The 21,755-nt window shown below is 30.6% G+C and overlaps 1 protein-coding gene across 1 annotated transcript; it reads left to right on the forward strand.

Annotated features, from left to right (window-relative positions):
* Window positions 1-16,161: 16,161 nt before the first annotated feature.
* LOC120089397 (riboflavin synthase) lies at window positions 16,162-18,911 on the forward strand. The gene is made up of 2 exons (XM_039046849.1): window positions 16,162-17,297; window positions 18,588-18,911. Exon 1 carries the CDS (start codon window positions 16,426-16,428, stop codon window positions 17,272-17,274), a length of 849 nt encoding a protein of 282 aa, XP_038902777.1. The 5' UTR covers window positions 16,162-16,425; the 3' UTR covers window positions 17,275-17,297; window positions 18,588-18,911.
* Window positions 18,912-21,755: the final 2,844 nt, after the last annotated feature.

Genomic DNA, 21,755 nt, shown 5'->3' on the forward strand with positions numbered 1-21,755 from the left:
AAAAATTGATATTATGTTATATTTTAAATAATTTACCAAATTTTCTAAATTTAAAACCACCCGTAAAAAGAATAATAATGACAGATAATCTAAAAACAAAAATTTAAAAATAAATTATTGATAAAAATATTTTATACATTGGCCTCAGTATGAGGAACTGGGTTTTAACTAAATAACTGTTATACTTATAAACTATAAAATTTATTATTTTGTAATATGATATAATTTATAATAATTTACAAAATACGTGTTGTACTTTAAAAATTGGATTGAGTTTATAAATATGAAATATTATATTTATAAAATGTTTTTATCTCTTTTTCTAATACTATTAAAACACTCTAAAATTTAAAACTAAAAATCTAGTTATAGTGAAAGCATGAGAATATGTTTTCAAAATTTATATTGTTTGAATCACAAGATTCAAAAAGTTTTTAAAAATAGAATTTAGATTATCTCACAAATACATGACATGACGGATGAAAACATAAAATAAAATAACTTACAAATCAAATAGATTCTTAATTTTTTCTTTTAAAGAATTGTTGCTAATTTTTATTATATAATAAGAAAATTGATTAATATTTTGAAAAAAAAAACACTAACAAAATGTTTGTTATGTGAGTATAATACATATAATAAATATGATTAGAGCATAAGGAAAGGGTAGATTCGACATTTTGTCATCCCCAGCTGAAAGAAACCAAGTGGGGAAATTAAATTCAAAGCCCATAAAGTTTGGACTAAATTAAAAAGTTTTTGTGATGCTTGAGCCCTTAACACTCTAATGCTTAGTGAAATTTGGGCTGAAACTTGAAACTCAACGAGTTGGTTATTGGCTAACCTAAGCTAAGATGGACGATTTGAGCTTTAGTTTAAAGAGAATTTGGACTAATAAGCTATGTTTTGAGGTCTATTTTTATTTTGGACCGATAAAAAAATAGTAAATTTTAAAGTTTCATTTAGAAAAATGACAAAAAAAGTTTCAAAATAAAATAGTAAAAAAAATTTATATAATAAAAAAATACTAATTAGTAAATGACAAAACTACCCTAAAATAATAAAATTAAGTACAAACGAGAATACAAAGATACACTGCTTCAAAATAACTTGAATATCACATATACACTCTATCACCACAAATACATAGTGTCTAAGGATTCTAGAAGCAAAAATTAAAAATCACTCAATATGATTCTTAATACTTCTGGCTGCCTATAAAACGTGTGTATGAGATGGAGGATGACCACCAGGCAGTTGGGGTCATTAAAAACTTATGAATGCCCACAACGATAGACTTCCTTCAAGGTGAAGAAGAGCAAAGTTAATTGTACCAGTGAAGTTGTTAGTAAGTGAGTATTTGAAAGAATTGCAACTTCATGATGATGTGACTATTGGAAATATGATTGTGTTTGACACTAATCCAATTGTAGTGAGGTTCATCGTCTTCATTCCATGTGACCATTTTGCTCACAGAATCTTGAAAGCCAAGTTTAAACACTATCAATCTTAGAACATCATTATTGAAAATGATGTCCAAAGTAGAAACAAAAGCAAGAAACATATGAGGGAGCAAAAAAAAGTTGGCGACCTTGGCAACCTGCCGAGGGTGGTCGTCAAAAGCTAGCCAAGACGATGGAATTCAAGAAAGGGTTGTTGAGCCAACGATAGTAGACATGAGATTGATAAGAAAAAAAGATTTTGGGGATAGCTAAGTGAAGAAGATGAAAAATATGAGATCTAGAGTTTTTTGTTATCTTATTTTGATAATGATGATGATGATGATGATGATAATTAATTAATTAATAATAATAGTAATAGTAATAATAAATTGAACAATATATATATATATATAGACAATGTTTCAAACATTTAAAGTTTAATTCCCATTTATATGTTTCTTTTTAAGTAGAACAAGTCATTTTTACGTGTTTCTATATGAAAAGTTGAAAACATCTAAAATTTTTAAAAAATATATTAAATTAGTTTGATAACAACATGTATAAAATAATGAAAAAATATTTAGATATAATTGAATTTGTAACATGTTGATGTTGACAATCAACAACAAGCAATTTGAATCTTAAGCACTCTAATTTCATTAATTTTAGCAATCAAGCAACCATTTCATATTAAAGAAATAAGGTTTTATAAAATACCTTTGAAGAACTCTTCAATTTCTTCAAAATATGGTCTGATGTCTCTCCAACAAGTTGTAGATAACCACTTAATCTTCCCTACTATCTACCTTAAATTGGATTGTGGGATCCAAAGTGAGCTATAATTGAAGGGAATTTTTGGAGAACCAATCTGGTTTTGTGTTCAAGGGTTGAATAAGCAAATTTTTTTTTTTTTTTAATTAAAACTTCCTCAATTGCATGCCTCTCTTTTCAGGTGAAGTGAACTTGATCTTTATCAAATTCAACATGCCATCTAATTTCACCATGGTTTGACACTAAAACCATTATCAATTTAAGTGGAAATGTCGGTGGGTTAAGTGGAAAAATCCCACTTAATCTTATTAAATTATTTAATCAATTTTTCAATTTTAAATTTAAATTTCAAAACTTAAATTAAAACAAAATTGATTTTATTATTTGAATTTCATAAAATTAAAAATTTTAATTTTAAATAAAATTAATTCAAACAATTAATTTTAAATGAAATTTATTTAAATAATTAATTAAACAACTTAATTAATTAATTAATTAAAATAATTTAGTATCCAATATTAAATTATTAAACCACCAATTCCACAATCATGAATCTTTATTCATGTGTTTGATATTTAAATCATATTTAAATATTTTCTATTCTCCAATTTTGTTTAATTAAACGTATAATTACATCGTATATAATTACCGATTCCTTTAATTCAAATTCAATGTTTCAAATTTACTCATCATGTTATTCTAAGGTTTAATCCGTTTGTGAGCTAGTAGAGGGACCTAATAGCCCTATAGATCACGAGCTCCAACAATTCGGGATTAATTGGTTAAACTCTTTAAACCAAATTAATCAATATTCGTTAACTATTGGGTCACTTTAGATATATTTCTATCCGCTTGATTTACCATGATTAGTGTGTCAATCCTTCACAGGTTGTTTGTATTAACAACTGGGTCAAAATTACCGTTTTACCCCTATAATATATCTTGCTCCTTAAGTCTCCACTGATCAACTAATGAACAATTAGTTTATGGTCTTACCATTAAACCGAGTCCTTTTCAGTCATAGAGAGGGTGGGGCCTCTTTGTTCAAGACTAGGAGTCAGTACTTAAGGGAACAACCTATCTACTATCCCTAAAGCGGGTAGAGATGAACTCCATCTTGTAGGACTATGTCCTCAGCTATCTGTCCGGTCTTACCCTTAAAATGGGAGGCTTATTAGTGTTGTTGAGCCACTCATCTATGTAGATTAAAGGATAATCCCGAATAAACTGGAGTTCATAGTTAGCTCAAGATTGAGATCAAGTTACCTTAGGTCATCAGATTGAAATAGTCAGTTTTAACAATAAACGATAGTTATAAAGAAAAATGGCTATTTCGTGGTCCGGTCTAATGCAAATATCCTTTGCATAAGACACTCCCGCTCGCATGTCTCCACATGAATGATTTTGGGATCACATCATATGTATCAATACAAAGCGGACGACATCCATAGTGTCTCCAGGATAAAGTACTCAATCCTATCCTTATACTTATAGACCGTTTTAGTTATATACTCAAACTTGTTCCTCTTTTATGTCTCCACATAAAGTTTAAGTATTCATACTATAGTGAGAGGTTTGTTAGTTTATTGGATTTTAGGCTTTACAAGTGCAAATTACATATTCAATAACATCTTTATTGAATAAACTTTAATAACATCTTTATTGTAAATAGAATATGTTTAATTTTACAAACTGCGAGTTTTAGGACATACAATCCAACAAACTCCCACTTGGACTAAAACTCTAGTGGGATTACATATACAATGTTGAGTATGAGAGAAGACAATAAACTAGGACATCATATACTCATTAATTCTCCCACTTTCCATAGATACTATCTCGTTGTCCTAGTCCCACTAGGTGACCCTCAAACAGTTTAGTTGTGAAGGTCTTTGTAAATGGATTAGCTAAAATTGTCTTCTGAGGCTATCTGTTTGAAGATTATGTCTCCTTGATGCATTATCTCCCTGATGAGATGGTACTTGCGCTTGATGTATTTCTCGAGCTTATGGCTTATTGGTTCTTTGGAATTTGCAACTGCTCAACTGTTATCACAATAGAGGGCGATCAACAGATGCATATTTGTAACCACTTCTAAATTGGTCAAGAATTTTCTAAGTCATACTTTTGTTAGGGTTGATGTCCTAAATCTCGTAGGGTCATGTAGTTTATAATTGTATTGTACAGAATTTTTATTTATTTAATAAAATATGAGATGTTTTATTTGACGTTTAGTAGTATTAAACCCACAAACTAATAAACTAACATCCAAGATTATCATCTGTAATTTAAACATGTATGTAAAGAGGTACAGATGGATCATATTTAAGTGATAACCTAAATGGTTTGTAGTATATGGATAAGGCTGGATACCTTATCCTAGTGATACTACAAATACGACTTGCTTTATAGGTGTTACAATTGTTGTAAAGTGCTACAATTGACCTAATCTTGATCATTCATGTGGAGACATATAAGCGGGGTTTCTATGCAAAGAAGTTTGTATAAGACCATACCACGAAATGACTAGACTCATTATATAACGTCGTTCATAATAAAGACTTACATTTCACCAGGATGACCATAGGTGACATGATCTGCATCCTGAGTGAATTGTGAACTCCTGCCTATCAAGGCGGATATTTGATTTGTATGGGTGAGAGTGGCAGACCGCAAACTCAATAAGCCTACCATTTTAGGGATTCGTCTGATTGGGGAGTTGGGAACACAACTACACAAAACGAAATTCACTCTTTCTCTAACACAAAAGTAGAGTTCTCTGCAATTTCTCAAACTTCCCTCCTGAAATAACGCTAACGTTTTACTCTTGTGATTCCGAACTATTTGGATTCCAAGAACATATTGTACATCTCCCAAATCTTTCATTTAGAATTGCGACGCCAACCATCTCTTAGTGTCAGCTAGGAATTCTACCTCATTTCCAATGAGTAGAATATCATCAACTTATAGTACCAGAAAAGCTACAATTTTGTTGACAATTTTCTTGTAAACATAAGGTTTGTCAACGTTCTTTTCAAAACCATAAGATTTGATCACAGTGTCAAATCTTATATTCAGGATCGAGATGCTTGTTTCAACCCATAAATGGATCTTTTAAGCTTGCAAACCTTTTGCTCTTGACCCTATTCAATGAATCCCTCTGGTTGAGACATATAGATACTCCCCTCACGATAGCCGTTCAGAAAGGCTGCCTTGACATCTATTTGTCATATTTCATAATCATAAAAAGCAGCAATGGATAAGAGTATTCTAATAGACTTATCATGGAAATTGGAGAGAATATTTCTTCATAGTCCATCCCCTCTCTTTAGGTAAACCATTTTGCCATAAGTCTAGTTTTGTAGGTATGTACCTTACTAGTTTGGTCTCATTTTCTATTTGTAATCAATAGGTTTTACCCCATCTGATTAATCTACAAGTTCCCAGACTGAATTAAAGTACATAGACTCCATTTCGAGATCCATGGCTTTTATCCATTGGTCTCGATCTAAATCTTTCGTTGCTTGTTTAAAAGTCAATGGATATTCTAAGCCATCATTAGATATGATGACCTGAGTTTTTGTCAAACCCTGTAACGGTCAGCCTATTGAACAACCTCCTACTACGTCGATGCACTCTCAACTCTTGAGAAGGATGTGACATACTAGTTTCATCAACAACTCTTGTTGAAGGACCAGTTTGATCAACAACCTTTGTCAATTTGTCTGTAGCTTCTGTGGACATTTCACTCAATACTAGTTTACTTCGAGGTTGATGATTCCTTATGTGGTCCTCCTCTAAAAATGTAGCATTTTTCGATACAAATATTTTATCCCTCTAAGGATCATAAAATAGACCACATTTAATTTTTTTTGGTATCCTACAAATAGACATACTTTTGAACAATGTTCCAATTTCATCGGGTTCTGTACCAGTACATGGGCTGAAAATCTTCAAATTCTAAAGTGACGTAAACTACCTTTACGTCCTCTTCATAACTCGTAAGGTGTTTCTGAAACACTTTTCTAGGGAGCCATGTTCAAAATATACACAGTAGTCTCTATTGCATGTCCCCAAAAAGAATTAGGCAATTGAGCATAACTCATAATTGAACAAACCATGTCCAACAGGGTTCTATTTTTCCCTTCTGCAACACCATTCTGTTGAGTTATATTGGGTGCTATGAGTTGAGACTGAATTCTGTGTTCTATCAAATAGTCCTAGAATTTTAGGTCCATATACTCGCCACCTCGATTTGATCGAAGTGTTTTAACCTTTTTACCTAATTGGTTCTCAACTTCTACCTTATATTCCTTGAACTTTTCAAAGATTTCAGACTTATGATACATTAGGTAAATATAATTATATCTGGAATAATCATCAATAAAGCTGACGAAATATTCATACTCTCCTCATCCTTTAACATTCATCGGACCACGGGTCTAAATGTATGAGCTCTAAGAGTTTTTTAGCTCTAATACCTTTTCCCATAAAAGATCTTTTGGTTGTTTTACTCTCAAGATATCATTCACATGGTGGTAGAGAGTTTTCTTCTAACTGATTTAGAATTCCACTCTTGACCAATCTCTCATCCTATCAAGATTAATGTGGCATAGTCTTAAGTGCAAACGATAAGCATTAGGAGAAATTTTCTGTTTCTTACTTTGAGTTTCAGTTGTTTTAAACATCTCTATATTTAAAACAACTTTTACCTCAGTTGGTTTTAACACATATACATTGTTTTCCAGTTTTGCAGAACATATTTTAATATCTTCTGAAATAATAAACACTTCATTAACTTCAAAAGAGACTTTATACTTTTGTTAGACTTTATACTTTTGTTCTAACAAACATGTAATAGATTTTAAATTCCTCCTCATGGCAGGAATGCAATAAACATTTTCAAATGAATCTATCTTCAATAAATAACTTTATATCTCTCACTGCTTTAGTTGAAACAACCTCTCTGGTCTCTACCTTAAAGGTTGTTTTGCCTTCTGCAAGCTGCCTCTAGAAACTAATTTCTTGAGCAAAAGCGCAAATATGATTAGCGATACCTAAATCTAATATCCAGGTTAATTTATCATTTTCCATTAAACATGTCTCAATGACATGTAAATCATATTTACTTTGTTGTGCTTTCTTAGTTTCCTCATCTATGACATTCGTGTTTATTACTTTTAACATATGTAGATCATGTTCATTAATAGAGGTTTTATCCTTTATGTCATAGTTATAAACTTCTTCGAAAATATTGTTCTTGACAGTTTATCTAAACAATGTATGTAATGAATCCATGATTTCTTTAGCAGAAACCATGTTCTCGAATTTCTTAGCTAGTATATTGAGTATATTTGCTAAAATATGGATTTGGACCTCTTGATTTGCGCTAATCCATATCTCATATGCATTCCAAATTCTTTGGTTTGCAGAGCTGGGAGAGAGAGGACATTCCTCTGTTAAAACAAACCTTAAACCATCAATTGCTAGTATTGCGTGTATATCTAATTTCCATGTTGAAAAATTAAGACCGAAACTTATCGGGAGCAAGTAATTTAGAAGAATTTGACATGATGAAAATATAAACAAAATCTAATTAGTAAATTGCTTTTAAACCTAATCAAATTTTACCAAAAGTAATAATGTACCCAAATTTCATTATTTATTTGCAACAATACTTTAGCGAGTCAGAATAGATGCTACCGAGGGACAGTCAAATATGCCTTCACTAAAGCAAGACGTTCTTGACTAAATACTAACTTTAGAATAACTCTTATTTCTATGGTCATTTAGTTACCATTTTTTGGTCAAGAACTTACTGACATTTAGTATTTCTTGTAAGTGTAACCCTCCATTTTCAGACCTCAGAGGTCGGTCCCAACGATGCTTCCGAATTGGAGAGTCAAAGTTGGGAATGGACCTAAGAGATCCTATCCATTTCTGGAGTTTGAGTTATTCCGAATCCCATGTTACAATCCTCCAAGGGGATAGTCGCTGAAAAGGCGACTAGCTTATGTCACTTAAAAACGACAAGCAGACACAATATAGGAATCTCACGATCCAAACTAATGGAAGAGACCACAGGATATGTTGACACACATCCTTAACTTACTTATTGTGAACTACTTCTCCTATTCACCTTGCTATTGACCCATACAAATACTTTCGGAATGGAGCAGTCGAAGTAAAATCGAGATGAAGCCGAGCATGGATCTCACGGTGTGAACTCTTAGAGACGTAAGAGCTAAAAAAACAATATATCGTATATATTATTAGTTTCCCATTGAAGTGTTCTATTTGTTTTGGGTAAATATTTACTTAGGTATATTTCGGCTAGTAAACAACCTAAGTCTAGGTGTTTATCTAAGTATAATGTTTATATTTAGATTTAACCTACGATGTCTAAATGATAAACCATTTTATTACCTCATATTGCTCACACATGCTCATAAAACTAGGTTAACAACGCTCAAGAACTGGCTAAAATCCCTAGGTAGCAGGTGTTCCGTAAACCATCAACTTAAGTACCTCCAGCCTTAGACAGGATTTTAACCGTGAGTTTGTAACCAAAGTTTTACAAGATAACGACCTATTTTAACTATTTAAAACAAGTTGTTATTTGCTAACCCTGGGTGAGCATGCATCTTATCTTTATTATAGACTTTAAATGTCTAATTCATTTTATAACATTTTATAAAATATAGACATGCTTCCAATCCATAACATCCATTAAGTTATTTCACAATTTAATATAACACTTCATATTAGACACTTGAAACCCTAACACATGTATACAATATATTATAACTAATTATAACATACTTTTAATGCATGATACATGCTCCCCATGATGAGATTTTAAATCTACATGACATGCTTTATGCACATACAAGATAAACTATTTAATTCATACATTCATAATGCGCAATTAAATAAACCACACTAAAAATAGACCCGTTTTGACATTTTAAGCTAGCAAACAACTAAATTTATTACAATAATAAACAGTAAACTGCTTTGAACTGCCTCCGAACACTTTGAACTGGCTCAAACCACTTGAAACTCCCTTAAACCGACTCCAAAAATCCAAAAACCAGCTAAAATCGGTCAACATTGGTCAAACCAGTTGAATCGGATCAATCCAGACCATCTGGACCGACTGAGCCAACTTTAGCCGAGTGGGCGATTCAGATGGAACAGCTAGTGCGCGCAAGCTGACGAGTCACGAAACAACTAGAGTGCACGAGACGCCTGGAACTTCACGAGACGATTGGAGCTTCATGGGACGACTGAAGTGCAACTTCATGAGATATCTAGAACTTCACGAGACAGGTTAACGGGTCATGAACCGAGTCTGGGATGATCTTCTTGGGTCTTTGAGCAAAAAACTTGAAAAAAAAAGTTGTTCTCTTTACTGGAACTGAACAATTACAACCTAAAATTAACTCTATTGACTTTAGCAAATTTACAGGCCCTTCACAATACGTTAAAGCCCATAAAACACCGGGTAATTACAAAATTATTACAAACAGGAAAAGAATTTGGATGCCAATACATAAATTATCCATTTTTAGAACATATTCATCCATCATATGAATGATTACTCATCACATGCTAAAATTAACGTAAATTGAGTACTTGAAACATGCTCTGATACCAATTGTTGGTATTGACAATCAACAAGCATAAGCAATTTGGATCTTAAGTACTTTAATTTCATTAATTTTAGCAATCAAGCAAGCATGTTCAATTAAAGAAATAGGGTTTTGTAAAATACCTTTGAAGAACTATTCAATTTCTTCAAAATCCAGCCTGATCTCTTCTCCAACAAGTTGTATACAACCACTTGATCTTCCTTATTATCATCTAGGATTTTAGATTGGATTCTAGGATCCAAAATGAGATGTAATTGAAGGAAATTTTTGGAGAACCAGTATGGTGTTGTGTTCAAGGATTGAAAAAGCATTTTTTTTTCAATTAAAAATTCCTCAATTGCATGCATCTTTTTTCAGCTGAATGATGTTTAACAAACATGCTACCCAATTTCACCATGGTTTGACACCACAACCATTATCAATTTAAGTGGAAATGTTGGTGGATTAAGTGAGAAAATCCCACTTAATCTTATTAAATTATTTAATCAGTTTTTCAAATTTTAATTTAAATTACAGAACTTAAATTAAAACAAAATGATTTTATTATTTTAATTTTCATAAATCCAAATTTTCAATTTTCATAAAATTAATTCAAACATTTAATTTTAAATAAAATTTATTTAAATAATTTTAATTAATTAATTAAAATAATTTAATATCCAATATTAAATTATTAAACCACCAATTCCACAATCATGAATCTTTATTCATATGTTTGACATTTAAATCATATTTAAATATTTTCTATTCTCCAATTTCCTTTAATTAAACGTATAATTATATCGTATATAATTATCGATTCCCTTAATTCGAATTAACATTTCAAATTTACTCATCACGCTATTTTAAGGTTTCAAATTTCTCGTTTTACCCCTGTAATACATCTCGCTTCTTTAAGTCTCTACTGATCCACTAATGAACAATTGGTTTATGGTCGACTATGTCTCCAGCTATCTATCTGATCTTAGCCCTGAAATGGGAGGCTTATCGAACGGCGCAGTTGAGCCACTCTTACCTATGAGAGATTAAAGGATAATCCCGAATAAACAAAAGTTCATAGTTAGCTCAAGATTGAGATCAAGTTATCTTAGGTCATCAGATTGAAATAGTCAGTTTTAACAGTAAACGGTAGTTATAAAGAAAAAATGACTATTTTGTGGTCCGGTCTTATGCAAACATCATTTGCATAGGATGCATTCGCTCGCATGTCTTCTCATGAATGATTTTGGGATCACATCGTTTGTATCAAATACAGAGCAGGCAACATCCATAGTATCCCTAAGATAAAGTACCCAACCCTATCCTTATACTTATAGACCATTTTGGCTATATACTCAAACTTGATCTTCTTTTGTATCTCCATATAAAGTTTAGGTATTCATACTATAGCTAGGGGTTTGTTAGTTTATTTGATTTTAGGCTTTATAAGTGCAAATTACATATTCAATAACATTTTTATTAAATAAACCTCAATAACATCTTTATTGTAAATAAAATATGTTTAATTTTACAAACTGCGAGTTTTAAGACCTACAACCCAACATAACAAATATTTAAACAAATCAAAAGTTAGTTAGATAAAATTAAATTTGATAATAAAAGATAAATTCAAATATAAATTGGAGAGAAAATTCAGGAAGTTTTGTTTATTGTGATTAATTCGATAAGTAGTTAAATAAAATCGAATTTGATAATACAATATAAATTTAAATATAATTCGGGAGAGTAAAATCAGTAAGGGAGCTCATTTATTTACAATTAAACTGTACTCATAATTCCATTTTCATTGTAAAACCTACGAAATAAGTCTAACTCGTTGTAAAGGTATAGCAAAAAAGCAAAATTGCAAAAGTAAATACTTATTTGTTTGTCACAAAGAAAAATTAATGATATAATAATATAATAAGGATAATAATGAATAAAAGGTGATTAAAGAAATACAAAAAATGATAAAACTTAAATGAAATATCCAATTTGTTAGATGATAATATGTATAAAATATTAAGTAAAGTCCTCTTCGGGATAAAATATTTTAATCCGAATTTAAAGATATATTGTAAATTAAAATCAAAATGGTGATAAACAAATTAAAGATTGATTAATTCTAAATATTTTTGAAAAATGGTTAAATCAAATCAAAACAGATATGAAACCTCCAATTCAAATTTTAAAATGGTGACAAATTCGACACCTTAATCTCTTGAATCCATTAGGTTGAAGTCTCATAACTGACGATTCTATTTACACATGGTATAGCAATTACATAGTACTCGAAAAAATTGTTAATTGATTATACCAGGGACAATTTAGGGATTAAAAAACATATGTCATGTGCGCATCACGCTTTTACAAAAAAAAATCTTATTATTTTCATTTTTTTGACAAAATTCAAAAGGCACCTCCCAATTTTGCTATTTCTTCTCATTTCTTTTTGAATTTTATGGTTGCATTATTATTTGCTCTTCCACTTAGGTTTTGGCTTCTTCCTTCCATAAAGTCTTTGGATGTTTTTTATTTTTTATTTTTTCAAATATATCTTTGTTTTGCTCCTTCAGAGATTGGCCTTTTTTTTTTTTTTTTAAGTTCGATTTTTGTTTAATTGTCATCCTATTATGTATTATTATTATTATTTGGTTATCATTGCTTCCCAAGCTGTTTTGGTGATTAGGCAGTAATTTGACATCTCACTCTTAAATGGAATTAAAAATTAGTCAATATTTGAACTAAAGAAAATTTTAAATTGAATTCACTGCACTTTCATTTGGTAATCATTTTTTTTGTTATTATTTTTGAAAATTAAGTTTATGATTATTATTTATAATTTCAAATTTCTTCTTTGTTGTCTACTTTTAACGAATGGTTTAAAAAAAAAATAAACCAAATTTTGAAAATTAAAAAAAATAACTTTCAAAAAAGTTATTTGAAATATAAATGAAATAGATTTAAATTTAAAAAATAAAAATAAAAAAATAAATTATTATCAAATGAAACTTAAATCATCATGTTAGTCAATTTGGAGATGAGGAGAAAACTTCCCTATATAGGCCTACGGAAGCTGTCAAAATCCCTTTCTCAAATAAGAAAAACAAATTATTGAACTATATGTGCATTTATCTCTATGTTCAACTAAAAAAATTGTATTATTTTAATTCAAGCATTAAAAAAAATTAAATTAGAAATTAATTCAAATAGATTTATTATAGAGATAGTCGCGAAAGGGACAAAACAAGTTCACATAGCCCAAACCTATAAGTTTTGCAAATATAGCAAAAAAAAATAATAATAATAATAATAAGCACAACTCACGATTTTAAATAATAATTGTAAAAAATGTTCGGATACACTACAATTGATACACATGATACATGTGTTATATCTAATAAAATTGATACACTTGATACATTGATACACTTGATACATGTGTTATATCTAATACAACAAATACACTTGATACAATTGATACATACACTATTGATGTATACTCGATACTCTTTAATACATTTAATACACTATTGATATACATTTGATACACTTGATACCTTATCCTCATCTCCAATGAAGAAATCTCTGTCGGCAACTAAAATAACTTCTAGTTTGATAACTTGTTTTTCCCATTTGGAAGAAAAAGAAGAAAAGAAAAAAAAAAATCACCAACCCGATAATAAACTGAATTAAATAGAAAGCACTCCATTGATTTCTTTTTTCTTCTAGACATTCGTTTGGATCTCCTTAAAAAAGGCAATCGATTCGGTCTGATTCTCATTGACTTTAAAGCTGACAAGATTGAACCGATTTTCACCATTAAAGAGAGGGATGATGAGAAAGAAGAAGAAAAGGATCGTGGATTGTGTGTCTTCGAGAGACGAAAGGAACAACGCCAAAAGTAAGTCCACATGCAGCTTGAACAAACACAAAAAAAAACGATCAATGAATTAAACAATCCAAGAATCACACACATAATTGCACAAAGCCCACAAATCTCCTTCTCATCCCATATCTCTCCGCCACCACATCCGACAATACTCCGCCATACGGCCTCGAAAACACATTCACCAGCCCAAAACTCGCCGCCATTATCCCCGCGGTGTGCAGATTCAAATTAAACCTATCATATAAATAATTTGCTAAATTTCTATTTGTTATATAATTTATTTTTAAAGCCATGTTATTCCACCCCAAATTTCAACTCTATTTGTTAATTTTAGTTTAAATTTTAGCATAAGTGATAGAAAGTAATATACATCAATAGACTAACATCATCTATTATTGATAGATAAGGTATTTATCAATATGTAGTTACATTTTGTTATATTTATAAATATTTTTAGTAATTTAACATTTAAAATATTTTCTTAGAAAAAAAAAGTCTCTTACTTTAATTTATTTGAAGAATATAACACAAAATTAGTTTTCTTCTACTTCCTTTTTGGCGTTGGACACAAAATATTATAATAATATATGAAACCTGGAATCAAGGCTTTCCCAGCTCACACCATTTAAATATTTTAGTCGTGGAACACGCTACATTAAAATCTAGATCTGTTTCTTTTCAAAGAAAAAAATCTAGATCTGTTTGGAATTCTCCTTTTCCTTATTATATATAATTCGTTTTACTCGAGACTTAGAAAAATTATGTTTCAACCAAGTAAAATACTTATTTATTATTAAAAAAGAAAAATGCTTTTGTACTATATTTGCTATTACTTTTAAAGTTTTTCTTTAATAACCATAGTTTCTGCATTCCCAAGACGTTAGTTAATAAACTTTGGTGTTTATATTTAGCAGGTCGTTTGAGATTTAAATTTTGTGTCATATTCTTGATGTATTCGATAAAAAATACAGAGTCTATTAAATATAAAATTTATTTTTTTAATTACTATTTAGTCCCTAGATTTCAAAATATTACACGCTTAGTCATTAAGTTTCGAATTTGGTTTCAATTTATTATCTAGAAAAATATTACAATTTTATATTAAGATTTGAGTTTTGTTTTAATTTGATCAATCGATTTCAAAATTTACATTTTTAACCTTGATTTTTTTATTGAATATTCACTTTCGGTTTTGAACATTAATGTCTATTAATTAATTTAAAATAATTATGAAATGAAATTTTAATTTTAACTTTAATAGTGATGAAAATAATGAAACTCAATTAATTTTAATTTTTTAAAATTAATCAATAAACATTGTGAAGATGAAAAGTAAATATTAAGGAAAATGTTGATGTTAAAAGTGTAAATCTTAAAACCTAACGACGAAATAAAACAAAATTCAATTTTTAAAGGTAAAATTGTAACTAAAAACTAAATTGAAATCAAACCTAAAACTTAAAGATTCTAAAACGATGAAATAAAAATTAAATCTAAAATTTGGAGACCTAAAACAAAATTGTCCCTAAAGTTTCAAATATTTCTTCTTCCTTTTTTATTTTTTAAATTACTTCATTAAACAACTCAACAATAAGAAAAGTTTTCAAAAAGATGGAGCACCCAACTAGGGTAAACAAACATCTCATCCAAACTGTGCGGAAGGAAAAACTTAGGGAGTAAAAGACCAACATTTGCTAGAGAATGAGCGGCAAAATTACTAGAGCGACTACAAAAACTAAAAGAGACAACACTAAGGCGCTTGGCAAGCACTAAAATAGCTTCCACCATGCTCTTTGGTTCGGTTAGGTTCACATTCAGATTGTTAAGGGCCTGAACGATATCCATCAAGTTAGACTCTATAATAAGAGGCTAACATGATTCCCCTCTTAGCCGGAGAAGAGAAGATAAGTCAACTCAAATAGCCTCCACTTCCAAAGATGAGTCATCCCCTATAAAAAATTTTAACTCTACATAGATAGGAGAGCCTTGAGAGTCACGAACAGCCTAGCCAAACCGACCCAAATTACTGTTGCTGCACCAAGAGACATCTGCATTGAGCTTCCAACAACCTCAACTCCTCGGAGGAGGTGACCATCTCTCTTGACTCATATTGCTCTTAAGCTTTGTTGGGTCCACGAACAAGCTTAATAAATGTAGGGTGATGAAATCTCTAACTATGTCAATTGCGGCATACTTAAAAGGTGGTTGGGACAAAGAGTGAAGTTGTGAATTCTATAAAATTATGAAATTTAGAAAGTTGTGAACTTCCGAGACCTACAATATAAAAGTTAATAAAGTATAAAATTGATGTTTCTTTGTTTGCTAATTCGAAATTAGAGGTTCGATCCTTTCACTCCACATCTTAATTACGATATTTAAAAAAATAAATAAATAAAAATTGATGACCCCGTAAATTCTTTGACCAACCAAAGAATTACAAGAAAAACGATGTCTTCTCTTTGACTTGTTGGAGTTGCAGAGCTATCCATGCCTCCTCAACAATGAACAATTAATTAATCACTTTCTTCTCTGACGATATCCGCGTTGTATGTACTTCCTCATTTTCTTCTTTCTGCTCTGCTCTGGATTCGATTGCTTATTGGGTTCTTTAGCACATATATTTTGCTCCAGGTTTAGGGTTTTTCAATCTTTCTTTGCTCTGTTCTCGAACTGAAACAGAGAAGAAATGTCTACTCTTTCATCCCTCTCTACTGCGACGTCACTGTCTAATATCCCCAAAATGGTACCTCCAAGGGGGAATACACTCCTCAATCTTCATCTCCCATCCTCCCAATTTTGCCCTAACTTAAATTTCAATACCAACAGATCTCTTTTCACTCTATTCACCTCCACCCACAAACCCCAATTCCGGTGCAAATCTCGCCCTAGGACTTCCGTTCAATGCCTTTTCACTGGCATTGTTGAAGAAATAGGCCGTGTTAAACACTTGGGTATTGCTGAACATGGGGGATTTGATTTGGAGATTACCGCCAAAACTGTTCTTGAAGGTGTAAACCTTGGAGACAGCATTGCTGTGAATGGAACTTGTCTTACTGTGACTGCTTTTGATCACCAACTATCAGAATTCAAGGTGGGGTTAGCGCCTGAGACGCTCAGGAAGACTTCATTGGTGGAACTCACCCCTGGTACACCTGTGAATTTGGAGAGGGCGGTTCAACCAATCAGCCGAATGGGTGGGCATTTTGTGCAGGGGCATGTGGATGGGACTGGGGAGATAATATCAATGGATCCTGAAGGGGATTCGTTGTGGATTAAGGTGAAGACATCAGAGGCTTTGCTCAATTACATTGTACCAAAAGGATTTATTGCTGTGGATGGGACTAGCTTGACTGTGGTGGATGTTTTTGACGAGGAAAAGGCTTTTAACTTCATGTTGGTTGCTTATACTCAGAAAAATGTGGTTATTCCATTGAAAAAAGTTGGGCAGTTGGTGAATTTGGAGGTAGATATTCTTGGCAAGTATGTGCAGAGACTCCTCAGCACTGGTGCCATCAATCCCATCGAGTCTCCATGATTACAAAGCCTGGAAAAAAAAAGGTCTCAATAGTTGCAATCTTCTTCTAGTTTTTAACCTGCCTTGTTATGTTTTTAACCATTATCAAATTTGAGATTGGGAATAAATAAATAAATGGTTTGATGTTCTACTGTCTTATTGTCTCTGTTGTATTAAAACACGGTTAGACAAGGAGACTACTTGTTGTATTATGAGCAAGTCAACCCTTTTTTTCAGCGAAGTAATGCATAACACTTTTCCATGGGGTTAGGGATGAATAAAGGGTCTGATGTTCTTGATAGAATCCAAACTAGAACCAAACTAAAATATAAAGGATCAAAACTTAGGAGATAAACCAAGTAATATGAGGAACTTAGATCCTCCCTTTCTTGAGATTCTGCCAAATTGCTTTTGAGTTGGTTTGAATTGATAATTTTATTTTCATCACTATGGTTATATTTTGAATATCCCCACCATTAAAGACACCTTATATATTTTCATGCGGGCTGCTGCTACATCAGAGAGGCCATAGGCAATCACTCAAACTAGAAAGCTGTAGATTTGGAGAATTCTCAAACACCTTCTTCCCCCTTTGTTCCTTTTGTTATTTTCTCTTTTGAAAATCGTTCTTCTTCTTTTTGTCTAAAATCCAATCTGGACTTGTCTTACATTTTATTCAACTATTTATGATCTTTTATCATATATATGATGGTCGATATCATACAAAGTACATCTGTAAGTTTTTTTTTTCCTCCTTTCTCTTAATCCTGCTATCTATTTTAAATGTTTAGATCATAACTATATGCTTTTTGCTTTTTGGTTTTTTAAATTTAAGCTTATAGATACTACTTCTACCTATTGATTTATTTGATTAGTTATTTATTTTTTGAAATAGTTTTAAAATTTAAGTCAAGTTTTTTTTTTTTTTAAATAAAAAATAAAAATGAATTAACTTAACTAAGAATACAACTTTTTAACTTAGGAGAAATGAAACTAAAGTCAAAGAAATGGGGGAAAACCCATCTACTATCTGAAAAATCAAATGATTATCAAACAAAACTCAAGTTTTATGTGGTTTTGTAATTTTTTGAGGAACGTTAGTTATGTAAAATAAGAAAACGTAATACTACTCTCTGTAATATGAATTTCAACGTTTGTTTCAGCTAGGTAATGCTTTTAACTCTTTACCATATTTTGCTGTCACATACTTCCAGAAAATCTGAGTAGAATAATTTATCTCAGCACTGTCATTTTTGGATATTAAGGAGATTAGATCATGATAGATATAAATAACTAGCTGAGACTCAAATGTTGTCTCGGATGTATTGAGACAGGTCAATCAGTTAGATCAACAGCTCAAAGGACAGAATTTTCTCATCAAGTGAAGATGATGGATGCCACGTTACCATCTTTAGTCCCTGAACTAGATGGAGACCATAGAAGAAAGCGTATATTGTATTGTGATTGGTGTATATTCTGTTTTACAGTGGAACAGTTACAACTTAGTGATTCCGGGCTTCAACTCTAGGATGGATGATTAGCTTATTCAAGATTTAGGTGAAGGGTTTAACGTGCATTTTTTTGCCTAGCTTTGATAACTGAACTACTACTTTTTTCGGTGTCCGTTCGCTAGATGAATACCTGCAGTCTTCTTTCCATTGGTCCTTCTATTTTATTATCTCAGTTGAGAAGGATTTCCCTGTTATTTCAAGCCTTTGACATTCTGAGGTTTGCATTCCATGAGGTGAACACAATATGGCTCGTGCTTTATTAATTGACGTTTACTATAGAATCTTCATACGTACAACTAAAGCACGAGCTACCTCTTAGCTACCTTCCTGAATATATATCTTATGAGATAAGTTCTTAATCTAAACTGGGAGTGGTAATAGATAGCATTGTGTTCTGTCAAGACAAGTGAATATCTATTTTTATCTGTTCAGATTGATCCCACCCACATTAATTTAATGAGAAGCATGAATTAGCTCAGTTTGTTAAATCTAGATATCAAACAATAGATCAAGACAAACAGTGAAAGATGAGCCAACTCTTTGTTGGAAACATACAGAGTCAATTCAAAGGGTAGCTGAAATTGAAATTTGTCATGTTTTTCATGTTTGGTTTCTCAATTACCTAATTCCTTGAGTTCTCTCATGTGCTGATCTCTTATGAGGTTCCTTCTACATTTTGTCTAGTTTCTAAAGCATATCCTGTAGTATATTATTTTGACCATTGAGAAGTAACCCTATCTTTGCTTTTTATATATATACATCTCTCTTTTCTTTTTATGGATAATCATGAATATCTGGCATGTTTGCAATGAAGTGTGTTTAAATCGCCTTACTTTTATATAGAATTATCCTTTTGAATGATCTAAAGTTTGAATATGAGGCAAGGGAAGATCATTGGTTTCTTTTGATGTGAGGGTGTGGAGAGGCCAGATATTTGCAACCAATCTACAATAGGGAACTACTATTGTTCACACAATAATTTGACCACTAATCCAATAAACGAGTGACAAATAGTACCACAGGGTGTAAGGAAATGAGAGGTCGGAGTCGAGGTCGGGGTCGGTATCAGTGATGGATGGGACATAGATTTTTCATTCTAGTTACCCTAATCTGAATTGAAATTAATATTCTGAAACTTAGGCTTGGATTATGTATCAATCAATGTAAATTCTGATGAAAATTTTAATTACTTCATTGTTATGGATAAAGCTAATTGCAGAATACACTTGACGTTGAGAGGCGCATTTCTTATACATCAAAATAAAGGGTGCAACGTGGCATCCATCCACACTAAATTGCTATGGATGTGTTTGAGAAAAATAGAGAGTATTCTAATTATTCTAGCGCTGATAAATATTAGGTGTAAACAAAGTTTAGATAGTGTATAAGAAATGTTTAAAATATCGATGTCGACGAAAATATCGAAGTCTTAATATTATTTTATGAAAATTTCGATAGAAATATCGATAAATTTTAATTTTGATGGATATTTCTAGAAAAATTATAAAAATTTAAAAAATAAATTTAAGTTAGTACATAAATATTTAATAACTTTTTAACAAACATGTCTATTATTTATCTTATATTTAAATTAGTGATATTTTATTGCTTAATTATTATGTTTTTTTAGATTTTTTTACTATACAATGGAAATATAGATTCATCTCTTAAACCCATGAAAATGTGGAAATATCGATACAAATATAGATAAGTCAATGAAAATTTAATACTATATATATAAGTGAAGAAATTATATTTATTAATAGAAAACTTTTATGTAAATTAAAAATAAAGTCATACGAGTTTATATTCAAAGCAAACAATAGAATATCTACGTGGAGAGTTTGTTGTCCTACACTGATCTGATCAAATCTTAAATGTATGATTTACAATCTTTCCAAACTAGGAAGACAAATTAATTGTGATTATATTTATCTTTCTTTTTTGGGAGGTCTAAATTAATTATAACAAAAAATCTAAATTGATATAATTATTAATTCATAATTATAATAGCAAAACTTAAAAGTCAAAGTTATAAATTAATTTTTAGAGAAAAATTCTTTTTTGATCCATAGGCCATAAGTCTAGGTTATGTTACATTTTTAGTTCTTAAATTTTGAGTATGGTTTCAATTAGTTTTTAAGTTTCAAAATGTTACAAATTTTTATCTTTGAAATCTAAGTTTAATTCCAATTTGGTCCTTAGTTTTTAAAATTTACACTTTGAACCTTGATTGTTTATAAATAATTATTTTAAATTTTTTGATAGCTTTCAACGTTAAACATTGAAAATGAGTATTTAATGAAATATGGAGGTTAAAAGTGTAAATCTTGAAATTTATAGACCAAATTGAAACAAAATTAAATATCAAGAGTCAAATTGTAACATCGTGAAACATAAAAACTAAATTGAAATCAAATTTGTAACATCCCGAGTTTTGGATATATTGCGGTTAATTGTCTTAAATTGTTGGGTTTTAATTTTCTTTAGTTTCTTAATTTTGGAGCCAACTCAAAACAATTGAGAAGATTATTAATTTTTATATGATTTTAAATTGATTTAAATATTTTGAAGGGTTTAATTTGTATCAAATTGATGTATTTTATGCCCTTTAATTTTGGTTTTTGGAGCCTAAATTAAAGTAATTTGAAAAGTTAATTGATTTATTAATTTAATAAAATCTTTTGAGATTTTGAATATATTGTGATAAAATATTTGATTTATTTTTTTAAAAATTTGAAAAAAATGAAGGAATAGGATATTTGAAATTAAAGGAGAGTGAAAAGAGGCAGAAAATTAGAGAGAAAGGCAGTAGTTCAATTTTTCAACGACAGTTTTCACACAATTGTCGATTTCCAGAGTTTTGAACGGTTGGATCGTGTTGAAATTTGATCTGTCTGTTCAGGACATACAAGGTTTAATTTTGAATGGTTATATCGTTGTTTGGAGCTCTGGTTTGTCCATAATCGCTGCTGAATATAATCTGTAAAA

This window comes from Benincasa hispida, chromosome 10 (assembly GCF_009727055.1).
Source record: "Benincasa hispida cultivar B227 chromosome 10, ASM972705v1, whole genome shotgun sequence".
In the NCBI taxonomy this organism is placed as follows: Eukaryota; Viridiplantae; Streptophyta; class Magnoliopsida; order Cucurbitales; family Cucurbitaceae; genus Benincasa; species Benincasa hispida.

Coding starts and splice junctions, on each gene's coding strand:
- LOC120089397 (XM_039046849.1), top strand. CDS start 16,426: ATGTCTACTCTTTCATCCCTCTCTACTGCGACGTCACTGTCTAATATC.